This window comes from Ursus maritimus, unplaced genomic scaffold, assembly GCF_017311325.1.
Source record: "Ursus maritimus isolate PB19 unplaced genomic scaffold, ASM1731132v1 scaffold_31, whole genome shotgun sequence".
NCBI lineage: Eukaryota > Metazoa > Chordata > Mammalia > Carnivora > Ursidae > Ursus > Ursus maritimus.
Genome location: NW_024425675.1, coordinates 9,073,498 through 9,093,205, shown reverse-complemented (window position 1 = coordinate 9,093,205; position 19,708 = coordinate 9,073,498). Strand labels below are relative to the sequence as shown.

Genomic DNA, 19,708 nt, shown 5'->3' with positions numbered 1-19,708 from the left:
GGAACTCTAGATCTGTAATGGATATTAAAACATATTTTATAAGGAAGTTAAAATAGTAGAGTACAGACACAAGAAGAAGACTACCAGTCAATTGAACAGAACACAAAACCCAGAAACAGAGAAAACCATACCTGAGAATTTAATGACGGTGAAGTAGAATTTTAAATTAGGTGAGAAAAGATGGATTAGTTATGACAAGCAAATAACTATTTTTTAGAAAGTTCTTAAAAGTTGGAGCACCTGGGTTAGGTATCTGACTCTTCATTTCAGCTCAGGTTATGATGTCAGGGTCCTGAGATCAATTCCCGCCCTCCCCAGCCCCCCCAACCTCCCCCCCAGCCCCCTACCTCCACGCTTGAAGTGGCGCCTGCTTAAGACTCTCCTCCTCTCTCCCTCTCCCACTCCCGCTGCCCCTCTCCCCTATTATCTCCCCCCATTCTCTCTCAAAACAAAACAAAACAAAACAAAACAAAACAAAACAACTTATACGTTGCACCATTCTCCAAAATAAATCTTGGACTGATTAAAGATGTAATTGGGAAATAGCAGCAAAAAATAAAATTAAAGAAAATGTAAATGTAAGCCTGGGCCAAATAGGAGGATTAAGAGGCATGCAGAAATGCGTTTTCATTTCACCTGGAGAATGTGCATAGTTTTCCCCTCATAAGTTTGCACTTGATGATACATATTGCTGAAGTCTCTGACCATGAAAACAGATTTCTTTCTTTCCTTCTTTTTTTTAACTTTTTTTTTTTTTTTTTTTGACAGAGAGAGACAGAAAGAGTCCAAGCAGGAGGAGCATCAGGCAGAGGGAAAGGGAGAAGCATGACCCCGCTGCACCGCGAGCCCGACGCGGCCTTGATTCCAGGACCCCGGGTTCATGCCCGGGGAAGGCAGATGCCCAACCGAGCCACCCAGGAGCCCCTGGAAACGCCTATTGCTGCATCTACTCAACTCCATGGAGACTGGCTGGCGCCCAGAGGGGTATGGAAGAGGAGTAAACTGAGGGAGAGTTTGTTTTAGGAAGTTTTCTGGAGGACGGGGCATTCAGCATCCTGAAGATTCATGCACTCTAGCCCCAGTAGTTTACAGACTGCTTTTCCACACCGGCGAGTCTAACTTCCGGAAATGTGCAGAAACGCTCAGCCAACTCCCACCAGCGTTTGAAGGGAACCCAGCCCGGCTCCCAGGCAATCGCTGAGATTTGAGAGGCTTGGGCCTCGCACATGCGCTTTGGGCACCGTTGGTCGCCAGTCCTCTGTGCGCTCGCGCAGCGACGCCCACCTCTGAAGTGCGCAAGCGCATTTGTGTTTAGCGTCATTGCCTGGTTACAGTTGTTCTGCGCTCAAAGATTCCAAACCCCGGAGCTTTGCTACAGTGATGTAGTGGTGAGGTCAGTTTACCTTATCTCTAGCACTAGTGTTGGGCTCTAGAGGCAGCGAAAAGCCCAGCGGAAGGTGAAGTGTTTGTAAAGCTTCTGGGCTTTGCAATGAAGAAGTATTTTAGCTTCAGGGGTAAGTCGTCCGTGCCCATTACCAGCTCGCTGAGGGATGGCTTCGGCCTCCGGCGTGATAAGAGAACTGTGGCCCGCAACTCCCAGCAGGGGTACAACATCCGAGACAAAGATCTCAAAAAGATCCACAGAGCTGCCTGCCTGGGCGACGTAGCGAAAATGCATCATATTCTGGTGCTCAGGAAAAACGGCATAAACGATCGAGATAAAATGCACAGGTAATAGGGATTTGGAGGCCGGCGGCCTGAGACTGCGGGGAGGAGGTGGGGCGGACCGCGAGAAGCGCGCACTTTCCGGGGCCCAGCCTGTGGAGCCGAGCCCTCCTGTCACCGAGGGCGCTTGGCGTCTTTGCTCCTGAGGCCCGGCAGCATGGGGTCTAGCGGCCAGGCTGTCTGAGCAACAAAACAGAATCTTCGGATGCCTTTGGACCCACTCATAATTCCCCGTATGGTCTACTTTACAGACAGTTTTGGCGTGATTTAACCAAAGTTCAGTAGTAACAGAAAAGAAATTAAGTGTGTATTTTATTTTTAATGGACATCTTTTTATATGATAATGTTATAAAAAAGATCTATTCCATAATAGATCAGGACCTGAGCCAAAACCAAGTCGGACACTCAGCGAACTGAGCCACCCAGGTGCCCCTAACATGAGAAATTTTAAATTGAAGTATTACAACTTAATCTCAGTTGAAACTGTGCCTCCTTCCTTTCAAACGAAAACGTTTCTGAAGATAGGAAATTGTAAAAACTAACCTGTAACTGCCCTTTTGATATTTATAATAGTATTAAATACTAATATTGATAATTGGTAATACTTGATTTTCATACGATCTATAAATCTAAATATTTAATAAAATGAGTTGTCCCTGTATATTTGAATCCTGAGTTTCCTTTGGCTTAAAGTTTATTAAAAATCAGAGTAAGAATTAATTTTAAAAAATCATTATTTTAGTCCTCTTTTTCCGTAATGCTTTCAAGAACTAAAATTCATTTAAATGCCAACCATATGACTAGAACTGCAATAGACCTCTTGTATATATCATTATTTCATTTAATGTAAGGCACCATAGATTGTATGATGCCCCACTATTTTATGTACCAATAAGAAATTTTAAAAAATTCTGCCAATTATACTTGTAAGACATTTTGAATTATAAATTGCATTCTAATGTCAGAGATATTAAAAGGTGACAAAATGAGCGTCTTGGAATCACTGAAATATAGTATTCTTGGGAATCCTTAAGACGTATCTGCAAAGTAGACATAATTGTATCACTGTACCTAATTGGAGTGTTGTCTTTGTATAGTAGTAGTAACGGTAATAGTTATCATAATATTATGTAACAATTTTTGAGACGCTATTTGTGGTAGGAACTGTTCTAAACACTTTGCATAGATGAGATAACTACTCTTTATTTTATTTATTTATTATTATTTTTTAGTATTTTATTATTTTATTTGGTTATTATTATTATTTTTTAGTAATCTCTATACCCAACATGGGGCTCAAAGTCACGACCCTCAAGATCAAGAGTCACATGATCTTCAAACTGAGCTGGGCAGGGAACCTGAGATAACTGTCCTTATCCCCATTTTGTTGATGAGGAAATTGAGGATAAGGCTAAGCGATAACTATGAAGTGACAGAATTAAAGTAGGATTCAAACCCAAGTTGAGCTGAATCCTGAGGTCATGTTCTACCTAATCAGAGAGGCTGCTCTTTTGTTAGTGTGGTGAATAATCACTAATAAATATTGTCCTTTCTTCAAAAGAAAACTAAGTCTTTGTTTTGGAGTCATAGGAATAAGATGCTATTTCACGTTTACAATTACATGAATTAATTGCGTGCTTTGAAATAGTGCACTGTAATTTCCTAAAAAGTTCTTTCACTTTCATAGGACTGCTCTCCATTTGGCCTGTGCCAATGGCCATCCAGACGTGGTGAGTCTTCTAGTAGAGAGGAAATGCCAACTTAACCTCTATGATAAAGAAGCTAGGACCCCACTAATGAAGGTATATGGTATAGCTGCTGTGTCTGCCTGAGATGGATTTGATTTAAATACTCAGAATGAAAATTTATTGCATTTAAACATAACTAATTGGTGAAATTTGTGGCATGTTTACTTTAAGTTCTCAGAATTTACACTCTTTTTATTGGTATAATACTGACAGGCCGTGCAGTGCCAAGAAGAGAGCTGTGTAACCATCCTTTTAGAACATGGTGCTGATCCAAATCTTACTGACGGTAATGGCAATACTGCTCTCCACTATGCTGCCGTTGGTCAGAACGTCTCAATAGTAGAGAAGCTGCTTCTACATAATGCAGATATTGAAGGAAGAAACAAGGTACAGATCAACGTTATTTATAAAGTATTTGAAATTATATATATATGTATATATAAATGTTTTTAGCCACAAAACATTTTATTTACATATTTATTCATATATATAATATATATACTGAATTCTATACATCAAGTTCTGTCATCATGGAAACAACTCCAAAGCCAGGGCAGGGAGGGCTAGAGAAAGGTAATGCCCACAGAAAGGGCAAAGTTCTGTCTCCCAGACACCCTTCCACCCCAGAAAGAAAATCTTCCCATTAGTGCTTGGGAGTGGACGGTGGGCTCAGAGCTCACAAAGGATTGAAGGGCTAGAGGGAAGGGAGGTGATGGTGGAGGCTGGGTACTGTGCAGGGGCTTAGGAAATGGGTGCTGCTGGGGATGGGTGGGAGACTGTGACCCAGCGGGGTAACTTCGGTGAGTGCGTGTAGGAGGAGAAAGCAGCAGGTGAAGGCTCTGAAGATGAGAGCAAGGGGATCAGGTCATGACATCCTACAGGGGCATGTCCTTGTGCTCACAGCTACTCTGCCCACCATGTAGCACACTGGGCTCTCCCATTTCAGTGAGTAGTTCCTGCTCAGCCTTGTGTAACTCCTCAGTGGAATGGTAGCTGTACATGGGGAGTAGTTGATAACCACGCTTACCAGTCCACCTGCTGTTTCTTTGACATGCATTACCTTCTACCACTGCTCTTACAGAAACACTGTTGGTTGACCTAGGTAGGTCAATTTTTCATATTTGGAAGCTTGAACATGCCCTGAATGAAAATATTTTGAAATAACTGTCTAAGATTTCACTTTGATGATGTATTTTTTATAAAGATTTTATTTCTTTGAGAGAGAGCATGAAGGAGAGAGAACAAACATGAGTAGGGAGGAAGGGCAGAGGGAGAGGGAGAGGGAGAAGCAGGGGAGCCTGATGCGGGTCTGGATCCCAGGACCCTTGGATCATGACCTGAGCCAAAGGCAGATGCTTCACTGACTGAGCCACCCAGGTGCCCCAAAAGCTCTCTTTTAATTCAGAGTCCATCTCCTTAGTGACCCATTTGGAGCTTTATGTTGACATCTGGGATCCTGATACCATTGATAGAAGAGAATCAAGCACGTTTGTATAACCTGGAGAAAACCTACATCTTCATTGAAAAGCTCCCAAAACTATATCCCTGAAACTCTAGTTTCTCAAATGTTAATGTTTGCCACAAAAAAGTATTGTCAAATGGGGGTAAGCAAATTTAAATGGATTTCTTTTGCGGTAGGTATGTAGTGCAGTTTTGTAATATTTCTCAAACATAGATGATCATTGAATCTTTCTATTGGGGCACAGTACTTACCTTCCAGGAAAGAATATGTTCTTTGGAATATAATTCAAGAAACACTACTCCAGAGATAATCATTTAGGTTGTTAACTCAATAACAATACTTAAAACATTTACTGCTATGTTTTAGAGTTTGGAGATACAGAGATAAAAAATAATCCCTTTCCTCAAGAAGCTCTCTGTTTAGATGGGGTGCAATAAAATAACTAGAGTATACCATGAGAAGTACTGTGATAGAAGCCAAGATTCTTGGAACCAGTCAATGTTTGAAGTGAGTTTTGGAGGATGACTGCAGTGAAGCTGTTGAAGAGGTGGAGGAGGACTATTTAATTTAATTTAATTTAATTTAATTTAATTTATTTTTTAAAGAAGATTTTATTTATTTATTTGAGAGAGAGAGAGTGGGAGAGAGAGCAGGAGCAGAGGGGTGGGGCAGAGAGAGAGGGAGAAGCTGACTTCCCTCTGAGCAGGGAGCCTGACTTGGGGCTGGATCCCAGGACCTTGGGATCATGACCTGAGCCGACCTGAGCCCAAGGCAGATGCTTAACCAACTGGGCCACCCAGGCCACCTGAGAAGGGGTATTTTAAAGAGGAGGAGGAGCTGGTGAAAGCACAGAGGGGTGAGAGTACTTTCTATGTTATATGTTTAAGTCTAGAGGATCCTTTATAAGTTTTAAAATTCAGTATGGAAATATGTACTTTTGTAAATTATAAATTGTTTTTGCACTTTTACAGGATGACCTCACACCATTTTTACTCGCTGTAGCTGAAAACAAACAGCAAATAGTAGAGTTTTTAATGGAAAGAGGAGCAAACATACATGCAATTGATAGATGGAAGAGGTACAGTAGTTTTGGGTTATTTTTTTTTAAACCGTATATTGTTCTAGATTGGTAACAATTACTCAAGTCAGAAAGATTAACTTAATAAGAAGAGGATTAATTTATAATTATATAGTGAAAATGTCAACATGACATTAGTTAGGCAGAAAGCAATTATTCTGATGGGGCAACATGAAGAACAGTATATGGCAGAATTTATATTCCTTCATATTATTAACTGATGTCATTTGCGGTCTTTTTTTTATATATGATTTTATATTAGCTTAAAGGGTTTCATATTTTATTAGCTTTATAAAGTGTGGACTCCTAACTTTTATTTTACTTATGATACAATTTTGAAGTACTTAACCCTTTTATATTATTTTTTGAAACTTCTACTTCATATATATTTTCCTTAAAAGATGCATATTAGCATAAATAGGAGTTTTGTCTTTTGGATGACTCTTTGTTTTAAATTGCTTTTTTTTTTTAAGAACATTGATATTAGATGAACCCTGAGTAATTATTAACTACTATTACCAGATACTATGGGCTCATCATCCTTTTTCATGTTCAGTATATATATATTTTTTGTTTTCGTTGGTAAGGGTAGAAGGACGAACGATAACGGTAATTGAATAGACTTTTCCTTTAATGAGGACAAATCATAGGTGGGTGATAAAGAGAAAAGAGATGGGCTTTAGACTGACACAGGAGTAGGTTTAATTCCTAGCTTTCCTACTTGCTGGGTGTGTGACTTTGGACACATTACTCATCATCACCAGATACATTTCCTGATATGAAAAGGAGGATAATCATATATCCTTCAAGGGTGGTTGTGTGTAAATAATATTTTATATAGATAGCATTTAATTTAGTGCCTACCACAGGCTTATCCTAGCATCATTAACTGCAACTATGACTATTTTATTACCGTTACTATGAACACTGTTATTTTAAACCTGCATATAGCTTTTTTATTTTTTTACTTTTAAAGATTTTATTTATTTGAGAGAGAGAGAGAGAGAGCATGAGCAGGGGGAGGGGCTAGAGCAGGGAGCCAGACGTGGGGCTCTGTCCCAAGACCCCGAGATCATGACTGAGCTGAAGGCAGACACTTCAATGCCTGAGCCACCCAGGTGCCCACACAAATAGGTTTTATACAGACCTGGCCTCTAGATGACTTGGAAGTTCACTGTATCAGATTAAGAAAGAAATGGGGAATTCTTTTTTAAAATCTTCACCTATTCAGATAAGTGACCTCAGCATAGTTTTTTATTCATCAAAGGACTTTAAAATAGCAACTCCTGTCATACCCCAGTGGGACAAGAGGCTCTTTTTTGTCCTTTCATTTTAGCCACGGAGGTAATTTACAAAGGTGAACACTTGAAAATGTTAATAGTTAATTCTGTACTGGCAGGCAAGATATTAACCTGATAAAGTATATCAAATTAGCTGTTTAAATAACTCTTAAGTTCCTAAGGGTGAAGTTATCTCTCTGTCATTTTAGAACAGCCCTCATGCTTGCTGTAACTTATGAATCTACAGATATAGTCAAGCTTCTTCTTCAGGAAGGTATTAATATCTTTTTTGAAGATGAATGTGGATGGACTGCAGAAGAATATGCTACTGTTAGTGGTTTTAATGTGTAAGTGTTTACATTAAAATGTTATTACTAAACTGAAGTTTCAAATAATTTAACTGTTAGTTCTTACGTAACATGAGAGTTCATAGTTTGATTCAGGCACTTTTGGGATGGCACAGAGTTGGCCCACGTCATTTGCCAGAAACCAAGAAAAAGGCTAGACTAGTTAGAAGTATCAATGGGTACACAATTCTTTATCTCAGGACTATTGAGACCTTTATCCTTAGGGATCCTAAATGTTTCTGTTTCATTGCAAGTACAACCGTTATGCATGGGGTACAAATAATATTACGTCTCTGTTTTTTCTCTTTTCTTTTTCTTCTTTTCTTTCTTTTTGTAGATTTTATTTATTTATTTGAGAGAGCGTATGGGCGGGTGAGGGACAGAGGGAGAAGCAGATTCCCTGCTGAGCAGGGAGCCTGACGTGGGGCTTGATCTGTGACCTGAGCTGAAGGCAGACGCTTAACTGACTGAGCCACCCAGACACCCCAACATCTTTGTTTATTCTAACTAGTTACTTGGGTCTTGAGATGTTCAGTGTAGTAGAAAACCCTATACTTTCCCTTGAGGGCTATCTCCTATACTCCCCCCTTGAATTTTCCGAGAACCTAAGGAGTTCCCTAAGACCAAAGAGACCATCCTCTTTCACAGGTCGTTTGGAGGGAAAAAAGGACATTATTATCCTTCCCTTGTTTCTTCTGAGTCTATGGCTGCAGCATTGCTATTGAAACTGATTCTGCAGTCGGGCCAGGATTGACCTTTGCTCCCAGCAAGGGCATGATCCACATTCCTCAGTGTTCATGGTGATCCACAGTTAGACTTCAAAGTTCCGACTTTTTTTAGTTTACTACGTGTGCTTATATGCTCAGCTGCTGTTCCAAAGCACCAGCAATCTGTTCTGGCAGCTGAGCCTCCTGGCTTTAGCCACACACACCCTTCCCTTCACACCCCAAAACCTTAACATGAAGCCCATATGTTAGCCCAGACCTTCATGATGAATTACCCTTTGAGGATTTTGCTTGTCTTTTCTGCTAGCAGATGATAGTTGGGACCATTCTAAGCTGTGAAAGAGGTTCAAAGAATGCTGCAGGAAGAGACTGGACTTTCCTTTCTCCTTTGTTACTAGACCTATATCCCAAGCCTGCTTTAAATCCTGTGGAGTGCCTTTTCTTACTAGGTGATGAAAGGTCTCATATTGCCCTTCCCAGAGTAGCGGGCCTCACGTTTCCCAAGAGGCCATGCTTTGGGTATAATCTTTCGTTAAATCCTCTTAACAACCTTGTAAATAAGGCAGTGAGATGCCTGTTTTATACAGGAAGACTTTGAGCCAAAGAGAAGTGGCTTGTCCGAGAACAAATAACTATTGGTTATAGGGTTAGGACTTCTGAATTCAAGACATTCCATTATGGCAAGCTAACTCAAATTTACTAAGCCATAATGCTGTCAACTCATGACTGGTTCACCTTACTTTTTTCTCCTTTAATTACATAACTTGATAAAAAGTTTATAGAACTTACAAATTTGAAGTATATGGGGTAATTTAAGTTTTGATATTAGCTCTGATATTATTTGAAATACTCATATGAATATGATATATTTGGTAAATGTTTTTCATATCAGTATTAAAATAGTAACATTGTTTATCACCCTTTTTTATACGTAGCAGTCGCCAGCTAATTGCCGAACATAGAGAAGCAATAAGACCTAAAAATTGTTCGCAAAATAAAAATTGTTCGCAAAATAGCAACCCAGGTAAGACTTTTCAGAGTGAATTACTTTTGGTGGTCCTAACATAGATGAAATCAGAGCAAGGAAGGTTTGATAATGAAAGAGCAAACAAACAAACAAAAAAAACAACAAAAAAACAAAAAAACCCAATGTGTAAATTGCATATGTATTTTATTTATTTATTTATTAAATGATTTTATTTATTTGACAGAGAGAGAGCACAAGCAGGGGGAGTGGCAGGCAGAGGGAGGGGGAGAAGCAGGAAACCCGCGGAGGAGGGAGCCTGATGTGGGACTTGATCCCAGGGTCCACGGATCATGACCTGAGCTGAAGGCAGTTGCTTAACCAACTGAGCCACCCAAGCGCCCCTATTTTTTTTTCTTTCTTAATAGTCTAGTATTCAGGGGCGCCTGGGTGGCTCAGTCGTTAAGCGTCTGCCTTTGGCTCAGGGCGTGATCCCCGCGTTCTGGGATCGAGCCCCACGTCAGGCTCTTCTGCTGGGAGCCTGCTTCTTCCTCTCCCACTCCCCCTGCTTGTGTTCCCTCTCTCGCTGGCTGTCTCTACCTCTGTCAAATAAATAAATAAAATCTTTAAAAAAATAGTCTAGTATTCAGAATTATTTAAGAAATTAATTGTAGGTTTTACTGTCATGAACGATGGAAAGAAATCAGAGAGGGAGACAAACCATGAGAGAGACTGGACTCCAGAAAACAAACTGAGGGGTACAGAAGGAAGGAGGGTGGGTGATGAGTATTAAGGAGGGCTTGTGTAGTGATGAGCACTGGGTGTTATACACAACTAATGAATCGCTGAACACTGCATCAAAAACTTACGATGTGCTATATGCTGGCTAACTGGACATAATAAAAAAACATAAAATAAAGTACCTCAATGTGAACAAAAAAAAGAAGTCAATTGTAGGTAATTTAAAATATGAGGCAGTGTTGTCTGAAAAGAAATTCATTATTTTAGTTATGACCCCTAAAATCCCATATGATATCTTGTGTAAATAAGAAAAAGAGATTTTTAAGTTAGTATGTTTTATGTTTCCTCTATAAGCATATTATAACAGATTGAACTTGTTATGAAAATGGATCTTTTAATTTTTACAAGTGGATTGCATCTAGTAAATATTACGACCTAGTGATTTGTCTCATTAAAAAAGGAGCTATCCTTCAAACTGGGAACTCCACAGTACCATCCTGGTACTGTAGACAAATGGCAAACAATAAGAACTGCAAAACTTAGCTAGTGTGTAGCAATACCAATGAGACTGTTTTTGTGTGGGTGTGTGTGTTTTTAAGGTAACTGTCTATGGTACAGAAGTCAGAAAAGAAATGCCTTGTCGAGAAGCATAGGTTGTTTTACGTATTGTTGTGTCAACAAGATCTCACCATTAACAACTTCATTTCTCATGAGTGAAACAGAATGAGATGTTGACTTCATTAGAACAATGTTTTCTGCTGTTTGTTGCATAATTGTCACGATACCGTAATTTTGTTAGAACAAGATACTCTGTTGCCATTAGTCAAAACATTAGCATAATAAATATTCAAATGGGGCAACTGAGGCTCAACGGATTATAATAAAAGCACAAAAATGGTTCGCAATAACTAAAATGCTACCATTGCTCCCTGGGTGTGTCACCTAGTGCATTGTACAATCTGAAACGTATGAAGAAATCTTTAACTTAGTAGCCTTTTGTTAAAGAAATTCTGTAGGTTGGTTTGGTTTTGCAATTTACTCATTTTCATTTGTTCACTTAACAAATAGCTATCAAGTGTCTTTTAGCTCCTAAGTGTTATTCCGATGTTGTAGAATACAAACATTCAAAAAACACACTCCCCGCCCTCCAGGAGTTTGTTATTACCGTTGTAATTTTTATTATTTACTTTATTCAGCGCTTACTATGTGCCAGAGTCCCCTAGTGCTTATAATTATCATTGTTATTTTTTTAGTGCTATTTAATATGTTCCAGATACTGTAAGTCCACATGAGGAATTAGAGTTTTAGGAGAGTGGGTCGAATTTAAGGTAAGTATGCAGACTGAGTAGTAAGTTTGCCAGGTAAAGAGGCAGAAAGACGATGTTTGGCAGGAGGAACATCCGTCAAGATTACATGTTTTGCCGAGGGAACAGCAGTGCAAAGGCTAAGATGTACGAGTGAACTTTGGAAGATTTATGAGCAGTTCAGTTTTGCTGGTATTAAAAGTGTGCTATGGGAATGGTTGGAATGAGGTGAATACTTAGCTAAGGCAAGCTTATGAAAGTTTTTTGGTACTATGGAAAGGAGTAGATCTTACCCTGTAGACCTTGGGAAATTAGGTAGAATGCTCTTAGCTGCAAATAGTAGGTGACTTGTAATAGTGACTAAAATGGGGCACCTGGGTGGCTTAGTCAGTTAAACGTCGACTCTTGGTTTTAGCTCAGGTCACAATCTCATGGGTCATGAGATCAAGCCCCACATCCCGTTGGGCTCTGTGCCCAGCATGGAGACTGCTTGAAGATTCTCTTCCTCTGCCCTTCCCCCATTCGTGCACTCTCTCTTGCACGCTCTCTCTCTCTCTCTCTCTCTACTCAAATAAATAAATAAATCTAAAAAAACTGAAACAAAACAGTGACTAAAAAAAAATAGGAACCAGAGTTGTTTTGATGATGTAGTGATGTCATCAGGATCCCAGTTGTGTCTTTTTCAGCTTTGAGGTTGGCAGTATTTTATGTCTCCTTTCCTGATTGGCTAATTAGCAACAGCTCCAGGCATATTCTCACATGAGAATATCCAGTGACTGGAAGGACTGTTTTCCTTTATATGTTTCTTTTAAACAGGAAGAAAACTCAGAGGCTTGCAGGAAATTTCCTCTAACATTTTATAGGCTAGGTTATATCACATGCTTTTATCCTAATGCTTTACCAGTCACTGGTAAATCAGGTATTGTGATTAGCTTAGAATAATCATTTCACCTTTTGAAGCAGGGGTGAGGCCACCTTCTTTGTGTATGGGGACAATAAATATCCAGATAAAGTTGTGGTTCTCTAGCAAGAATGAAGAATATGGAATGGCTATTGGGGAGGGAGCCAGTGGTATTTGATGCAGGGATTCATTGGAGAATTTGAAGCAGAAGGCTAATAAGATTAGATTTGAATTAGGGCCCTCTGGTTATGGCATAAAATAGGGATCACCAGGCGTTTTCTATAAAGGGCCGGACAGTGAATATTTTAGGCCGTGTGGTTTCTCAACTACATTTACCATTGCAGTGTGAAAGCAGCCATAGCAATGTGTAGGTGAATAGATGTGACTGTGTTCCAGTAAAACTTTATTTACAGCACCAGATGGCTGGTCAGACTTGGCCTGTGGTGGTAGTTTGCTGGCCCCTCATATGGAGAATAGATTGAAGGGAACCACGTAAAAGGATTAGAAGCCAAAGGAAGTTTATATTTCCTTAGCCTAGTATCAGTCCATTATGAAATTTTCACCCCTCTATACTGAAAAAGTCAGGAGGCTCAATTTATTCAATTTAAAATGTAGTTCTTTTTTTAGGCTTTATGTCTTTCTCATTTTTTTCTTAAAAAAATTTTTTTAAAGATTTTATTTATTTAATTATTTGAGAGAGAGAAGAGAGCACAAGTGATGAAGACAGGCAGAGGGAGAGGGAGAAGCAGACTCCCCACTGAGCAGGGAGCCCGATGCAGGGCTCAATCCGAGGACCCTGAGACCATGACCTGGGGTAAAGGCAGACACTTAACTGATTGAGCCACCCAGGTGCCCCCTTTCTCATTCGTTTTGCTTAAAAATTTTTTATTCATTTAAGAAATAACAATAATAGTTGGTGGCTTTTTTTCCCCTCTGGCAAGGAAAATATAAAGTAGAGACAGGAAAGAGGTATAGTTAATACATTTTCATGATTATTGAATGTGGAAAGTTAGGGGAGAGAGGAAATCTAAGAAGATTCATACGTTTCCACATTGTACACTAGCATTTAAATTGGACATGAAGAATGAGTAGGACTTTATTGGATGAAGGAGGAGAGCAGTGGGAATAGGGAAGACCAGGTTTTTGTCTATATGTTCAATTTGATGGAATATCCATGGAGCATATTTTCAGGAATTGGATAATGGAATACTAGGAGTTTCTAGCTGGAGATAGAACTTCAAGGTTGAAGGTGCGGATTTGAAATAATCTGATTAGAATTATTAGGCAAAGTCATAGCTTGGGCCAAGATTGAGCTTGTCCATGATGGAGAACATACAGAATGAGGAGAAGGCCAGTGAACAAACCCTGGGAATACCAATATTATCAGGGGTGGATGGAGGAGTAGGAGTTGGTAGAGAAGACTGAGGAGTGGCTGGGCAAACGTAGGAGTGGAATTAGAGGAAGTGATGTTGAAAAAATTAAAAACAAATTTCAAGGAGGAGTATTAATTGTATCAAATAAAAATTACTGAAAAGAAAGTTGGATTTAACTTTTAAAAGCTCTTTGGTGGTAACCTTTTCAAAACAACAATTTTTGAGTTGTAAGTTCTATTGTTTATGTGATTGGTACTTTCTGTGTCCAAATATGGAAAAATAACACATCAAGTAAGGTCCTACCTGACTTTTTTGTAACTGCAGTATCTACCCAGACAGGGTCAAGGGAAAATGGTCTAGACTGGTGAGTAGACTTGCCAACATTTTCCTATAAATGTCAAAACCAAAGAGTCAAGGGTGACAAAAAGTGTTGTCTTTCTTACCTGTTTCTTGTGGAGATACTGGAGTTTTTCCTCAAGTCCTTGATATGCTCTTGGGATGAATACTAAAACAAGAATCTGGGAGCAACAGGCAGGAAGCCACTGTCAGGCCCTATCTCTGATATGGAATCTTGATGCATCTGTATTTTGACAGTTTTAAATTTTGGTCAGAAATAGTTTACAGACCAGCAGTTTGGAGAAACTGACCTCTTTTAAATATTTTATTGCAGAAAACTGGTATAATACCAAGGAGAAAATACAAGGTGATATGCTAAATATATTAGTTCTCACTAGTTTCAAAATTCTGTGTCGGTAAAAAAAGTCAATACCTGAGTATTTTTGTTAATGATGTCTCTCTTGATCCTCTTTTCATTTGCCTTCTTCTAATATCTCCATTTTTATGGCTCCTTTCTGAATTTCATCTCTAAAGAAAGCGCTAGGGAAAATTGCGTTGGAATCTATCACTATTAGAACACATTTCCACGATATGTGTGTTTGCCATATATGTGTATTTCCTTCTAAGGTAATGGGCTACCTAATCTAAAGTGTATCTCATATTTTCTTAGTTTCTTACACTCAACTTCTTTGTACATGTACCACAGTGACAGAGCTAGTGATGATGGTCTGCCAAGATTGAAAACATTTTCTGGATTGTCACATAGAAATTTTTATCTGATACAGTTTTAATGTGACATGCTTTTTTTTTTTTTTTTTTTAAGATTTTATTTATTTATTCGACAGAGATAGAGACAGCCAGCGAGAGAGGGAACACAAGGGGGAGTGGGAGAGGAAGAAGCAGGCTCACAGCAGAAGAGCCTGATGTGGGGCTCGATCCCGTAACGCCGGGACCACGCCCTGAGCCGAAGGCAGACGCTTAACCGCTGTGCCACCCAGGCGCCCCTAATGTGACATGCTTTTGTATTTTTTCCGAAATTGGTAAACTGTGGCTTAACGAGAATTTGTGGCCAATTAGATTACCAAGTTTTTTTTTAATGATTTTATTTATTTATTCGACAGAGATAGAGACAGCCAGCAAGAGAGGGAACACAAGCAGGGGGGGTGGGAGAGGAAGAAGCAGGCTCATAGTGGAGGAGCCCGATGTGGGACTCGATCCTATAACGCCAGGATCACGCCCTGAGCCGAAGGCAGACGCTTAACCGCTGTGCCACCCAGGCGCCCCTAGATAACCAAGTTTTTAATCATCTATGTATACAAGGTAACTCACTTTGTTTTCCCCCAAATGAGTCCTATTGATCTTTAATGATCAAATTCACTATTTTCAGGGCGGAGTGGATAACTCATCCTATATTTTGGATGGAGAATTTTTGACTTTTTGACTAGTTGTTAACAACTGCCTTTAATAGGTGAATTATGTTTTTAATTCTGTAAGAAATTAAGAAAAAGACTGGAAACAAAAAAACTATAATCAGTAGTGTGTAATCAATAGTTATATATTTTTCTATAATTATCCCAGTTACCTTATTGATTCATAGCTACCATAAAATGAATTAAGCCCTATTTAGTTGGAGAAAATTTATGTGATATTTTCATTTTTTTATAGGAACTTTTATACTGTAGAACATATTGATAATCATCAGGATTCTCTTTTTTTCCTGATTAAAATAGGATTGTTGCTTGTTTCACATTATTTTTTGACATCACTATTTCCTCTATTCCTTTTATGCCTTTATTCATATGGATATAGAAATACGGAAATCTCCAAGGCAAATACTAAGAAAAACAGATTGAAGGAAAGGTGTTCTGTGACATGACCTTCTGACTGTAATCATGTACAAAACATCAACCCAAATCATAAAGATTCCACATAATGCAGTTGTATTAGAGGCTCCCAAAACGACACCCAGATGTGGTTTTTCACTAGAAGACCTCACAGGTCTCAGCATAGTTGTACTCATGCCTGTGGTTTATTACGGTGAAAGGATACAAAACAAAATCAGCACAGAGCAAAGGGGCATGGAGTGAAGTCTAGAGGAAGCCAAGTGCAGGTTTCTATGCGTATGGATGTGCTTCATTCCTCCAGCATCAGATTATGATGACACATGTGAAACGTTGTCTGCCAATTCAGTAATCTTAGAGATACTAAATGAAGTTTTCTTTAAATGACAGTCAGGTAGGCATCTTTTCCCTAGCATATACCAAAATTCCAGGTTCACAGAAGGAAATCAAGTATACGGGATAAATCACCTGGTTGGTACCAAGACTTAGGCACAGCCACTCTTAGCAGTTATGGAATGGTGGGAACCCTCCCCACATCCAAGCTCCCAGATACCAACCAAGGGCCAGCCGTTTAGGTGGGATCTAACAGTGGCAGTCTTTGGCCTGCTGTGTGGAATCTTTTCTGCACAGGAATTATAGCCCTGACCTAATTTATTCAGATTTTCTTTTAATAGCAAGTAATATGGTGATATAACATGGTACTGATCTCAGTAGCATCATCCATATTAAATTGAAGTGATGGTTAGTTTTTGACTTTTGGTGAATATTTAACAGGTATTTGTACGTAAGTTACTAGGGCAATATTAGGTAATTATAATCTTTTTTATCTGATTAAACTTTCATTATGATTCTCAGATTAAACAATGATTTCTGATTTAAAGTGAGAATAGAAACTTTTAAGTGTATAGGTAATGCAGTTTTGTTTCCTATTGTGGTGAATCCCTGTTTATAATTATAAGATATTCAGTTTTATTTGTCAGTTATTTTCTTGCCTAAGTATGCAATTCAAATTATTTTCTTTATGTATTTTCATATAGTTCAGTTTGGTGGGTAATACCCATATTCTGTTACTTTGGTCTTTATCTTGATTTTCAAGGTGGCTGTATCTTGCTTTAATACATGTAATAGCAGGCTCAATGAATACTTTTTTCCCCCCCACAATAAATAGGCCTTCTTTTTTAGAGCATTTTCAAGTTCATAGCAAAACATAGCAGAAAGTACAGAGAGTTTCCATTTACCCCATGTTCCCATATGTGTCTAGCCTGCCCTGTTGTCAACATCCTGTACCACAGTGATACATTGTTACATTAACATTAAGTCATCCTTGTCCCCCAAAGTCCATAATTTACATTAGGGCTCAGTCCGGTGTTGTACACCCAATGCACCCATGTGGTATCACATAGAACAGTTCCACTGCCTTAAAAGTCCTCTGGGCTGTGCCTATTCATCCCTCCTTTTGCCGCAACCCCTACTACCTAGCACTAACCATTGGTACCATCCTCGTCTAAGAGGTGAGTCCAGATAGACTGTCTAGCAATGAAAGTAGGTAGTCTCAAGAGGTTATACTTTATTAAACCAGATGCACTAAAATCACTAACATCTTTCATACTTACCTTGCAATTGGAGATAAGGCGAGAGAGTCAGTTTGCTGTGTTTTGCCATGCTGCAAAGTACCGTGGCTACAGACCAAACTTTGTGATGAGGTGTTTCATCGTACACTTAACAGTCTCTGCTGAAGTGCTGGAGAAGTTCTGCTGTGTTACAGCAAAATAAATACAGTCTCTTTTAACTGTTCCTGGTCGTGGAAGTCCAGAAGAATCATGCTGTTTAAGTTTGACTTTGTCAGTCTCTGATAATGATTCTGCTGATGATAGCATTTTCTGACAGTCTCATAGGGTTTGGTTACAATTATGGTCATTATAAACATTCACTTGTAGGTATCCAAATTTTGATAAATACCATTCTTTTCTTGCATTTGGTAAATGTAGAGGAGAAAGTAAGATTTCTTAATGCATTAACTGCCTGCCAATAGTATGGTTAATATTCTCTCCAGTGTGGGTCCCAAAGGAATACTTTTTAACAAATCATCAGTCTTATACTTTTAATCTGTATTTTTCTATTGTTGATTTAAAATGTATTTTGCTTTTTTCTTTAGTGGTGGATAAGAGTTCTGAAGACACGTCAAGCAGGTAGGATTTTTATGGATTTTTTAAAATTATGTGTTGACTGAGGGAATGCAGAGAAAAGCCTTTGTGGAGAGTTCTACTCTGGGCTAGAGACTATATTACGTGCTGGACATTTATTACTTACGTAGTCATTACAATAGCTTCACAAAGTAGCTGTGCTATTATAGCCTATTTTTTATTAATTAGTCAGCTGTGGTTCAGGGAGGTTGATTAATTGACCTATGATTCCATAGTTAATGAGTAGCAGAGCCATGATGTGACTGTCAGCCTGTGTGACTCCCACACCCATTCTTCTGTTCCTCAGCAGCACTGGGATTAAGATACCGATCCTAGTCAGATCAACTCAGAAAGTCAAATGTAGTTATGTGTTAACTTGGATTTAGAGTTTTCTTAAGAAACCAGGTTAGTCCAAGCGTTTGTCCTAGTATATTTGACAACTAGTGATAACTAGAGGCAATTAGTGCAGTGGTAACTAGTCTCTTATTTTTACATATCAAAGATTTTAGGGTGGATCTCAGTAACCTATAGCCACAGTACATAGCTTTTACCTAAGCAAGACCTAATCACGCAAGTTCTTAGCTGTAGTGATGTCTGCTCTCCTTGAGATGAATGATTTTTCCAGAAGTGAAGGATATGTAATCTAGGTGTAGACCATGTTACGTTAATGAAATTTATCATCTATTTAGAGGATCTTTCTAAACGGTTCTCTATTTACTGACTTCCCAGTCTAGTTTTCCCTTTAGGCTAGTACCCTTCACTAGTTCTTTGAAGATTTTTCTTTTCTTTTTTATTTTTTCATAGACTTTTTTCCTTTTCTCCATGACTTTTCTATAATCTTTTCTTGATTTTTTTTTTTTTTACTTTCTTCTCTGCTTTTCTTGGTGCTTCTTTTATTCCATTAATTTTTTCTATTTCTGCCAGTTACGTATTCTCTGTTTTTCTACAGACATTGTGAAAAGCACATAGAATTTCAGGATTTTAAGGAATCTTAGAGATGAATTAATCAAAATGCCCTCGGGTACTGCAACCTATGTTTTTAAATCCTCACCAAGTGATTGTTTAAATGGAGAATTTGAAACTGAAAAGAGATTAAAGTGACTTATTTGGCTATGACAAGTGACAAGAGTGAGATTTAAATTCAGGTTTCTTCCTTTTTTCTCATCTAGTGGGTGAATGTTTTAATAATAGAAAGATGGGGAGTGGGTCTAGTAAATACAGTGAAGGTGGGTAAGGAAGGAGTTAGCAGGGGAGGCCGAGTTTCAATAACAACAATGTTGGGTTGGATAGAAATAAGAGTTTTAGAAAAGATGTCAGAATATTGGGTTTCATGGTAAGTTAGATAGAGATGCATTACAGGAAGGAAGGATACACACACACACACACACACACACACACACACAGAAAGGAATGAAGGACACAGGATATTGGGAGTTGTGTAGAAAGGCATATTAAAATAGAGGGTTCAAGAGAATCCTGAGCAGCTTTTTTGTTTGTTCGTTTAATTGAGCGAACTAGCATACTTCAGGTTTTCTGTTGAGAGATATTAAAATCATTTGAGCCACTGGGAAGAGTCTTTTTACAGAATATAGGAATGTGATACCATCTACTTCCATTCCAACTTACAGAGAGTGGCTTAGATCCTCTCGAGTAATAGGGGGAATGGAGATTCTGAACTATCTAGATGTATGGCCCAAGGT

At 38.8% G+C, this 19,708-nt stretch overlaps 1 protein-coding gene across 1 annotated transcript in view; it reads left to right on the top strand.

The window, feature by feature from the left end:
* The first annotated feature begins 765 nt into the window (after window positions 1-765).
* The window catches only part of ANKRD26 (ankyrin repeat domain 26), a 120,111-nt gene continuing 101,168 nt past the window's right edge, over window positions 766-19,708 (top strand). The window contains 6 exon segments of the mRNA XM_040645302.1: window positions 766-1,731; window positions 3,413-3,527; window positions 3,687-3,860; window positions 5,907-6,013; window positions 9,301-9,368; window positions 17,981-18,014. Coding sequence (XP_040501236.1) covers window positions 1,490-1,731; window positions 3,413-3,527; window positions 3,687-3,860; window positions 5,907-6,013; window positions 9,301-9,368; window positions 17,981-18,014 — 740 coding nt within the window. The 5' untranslated portion in view covers window positions 766-1,489.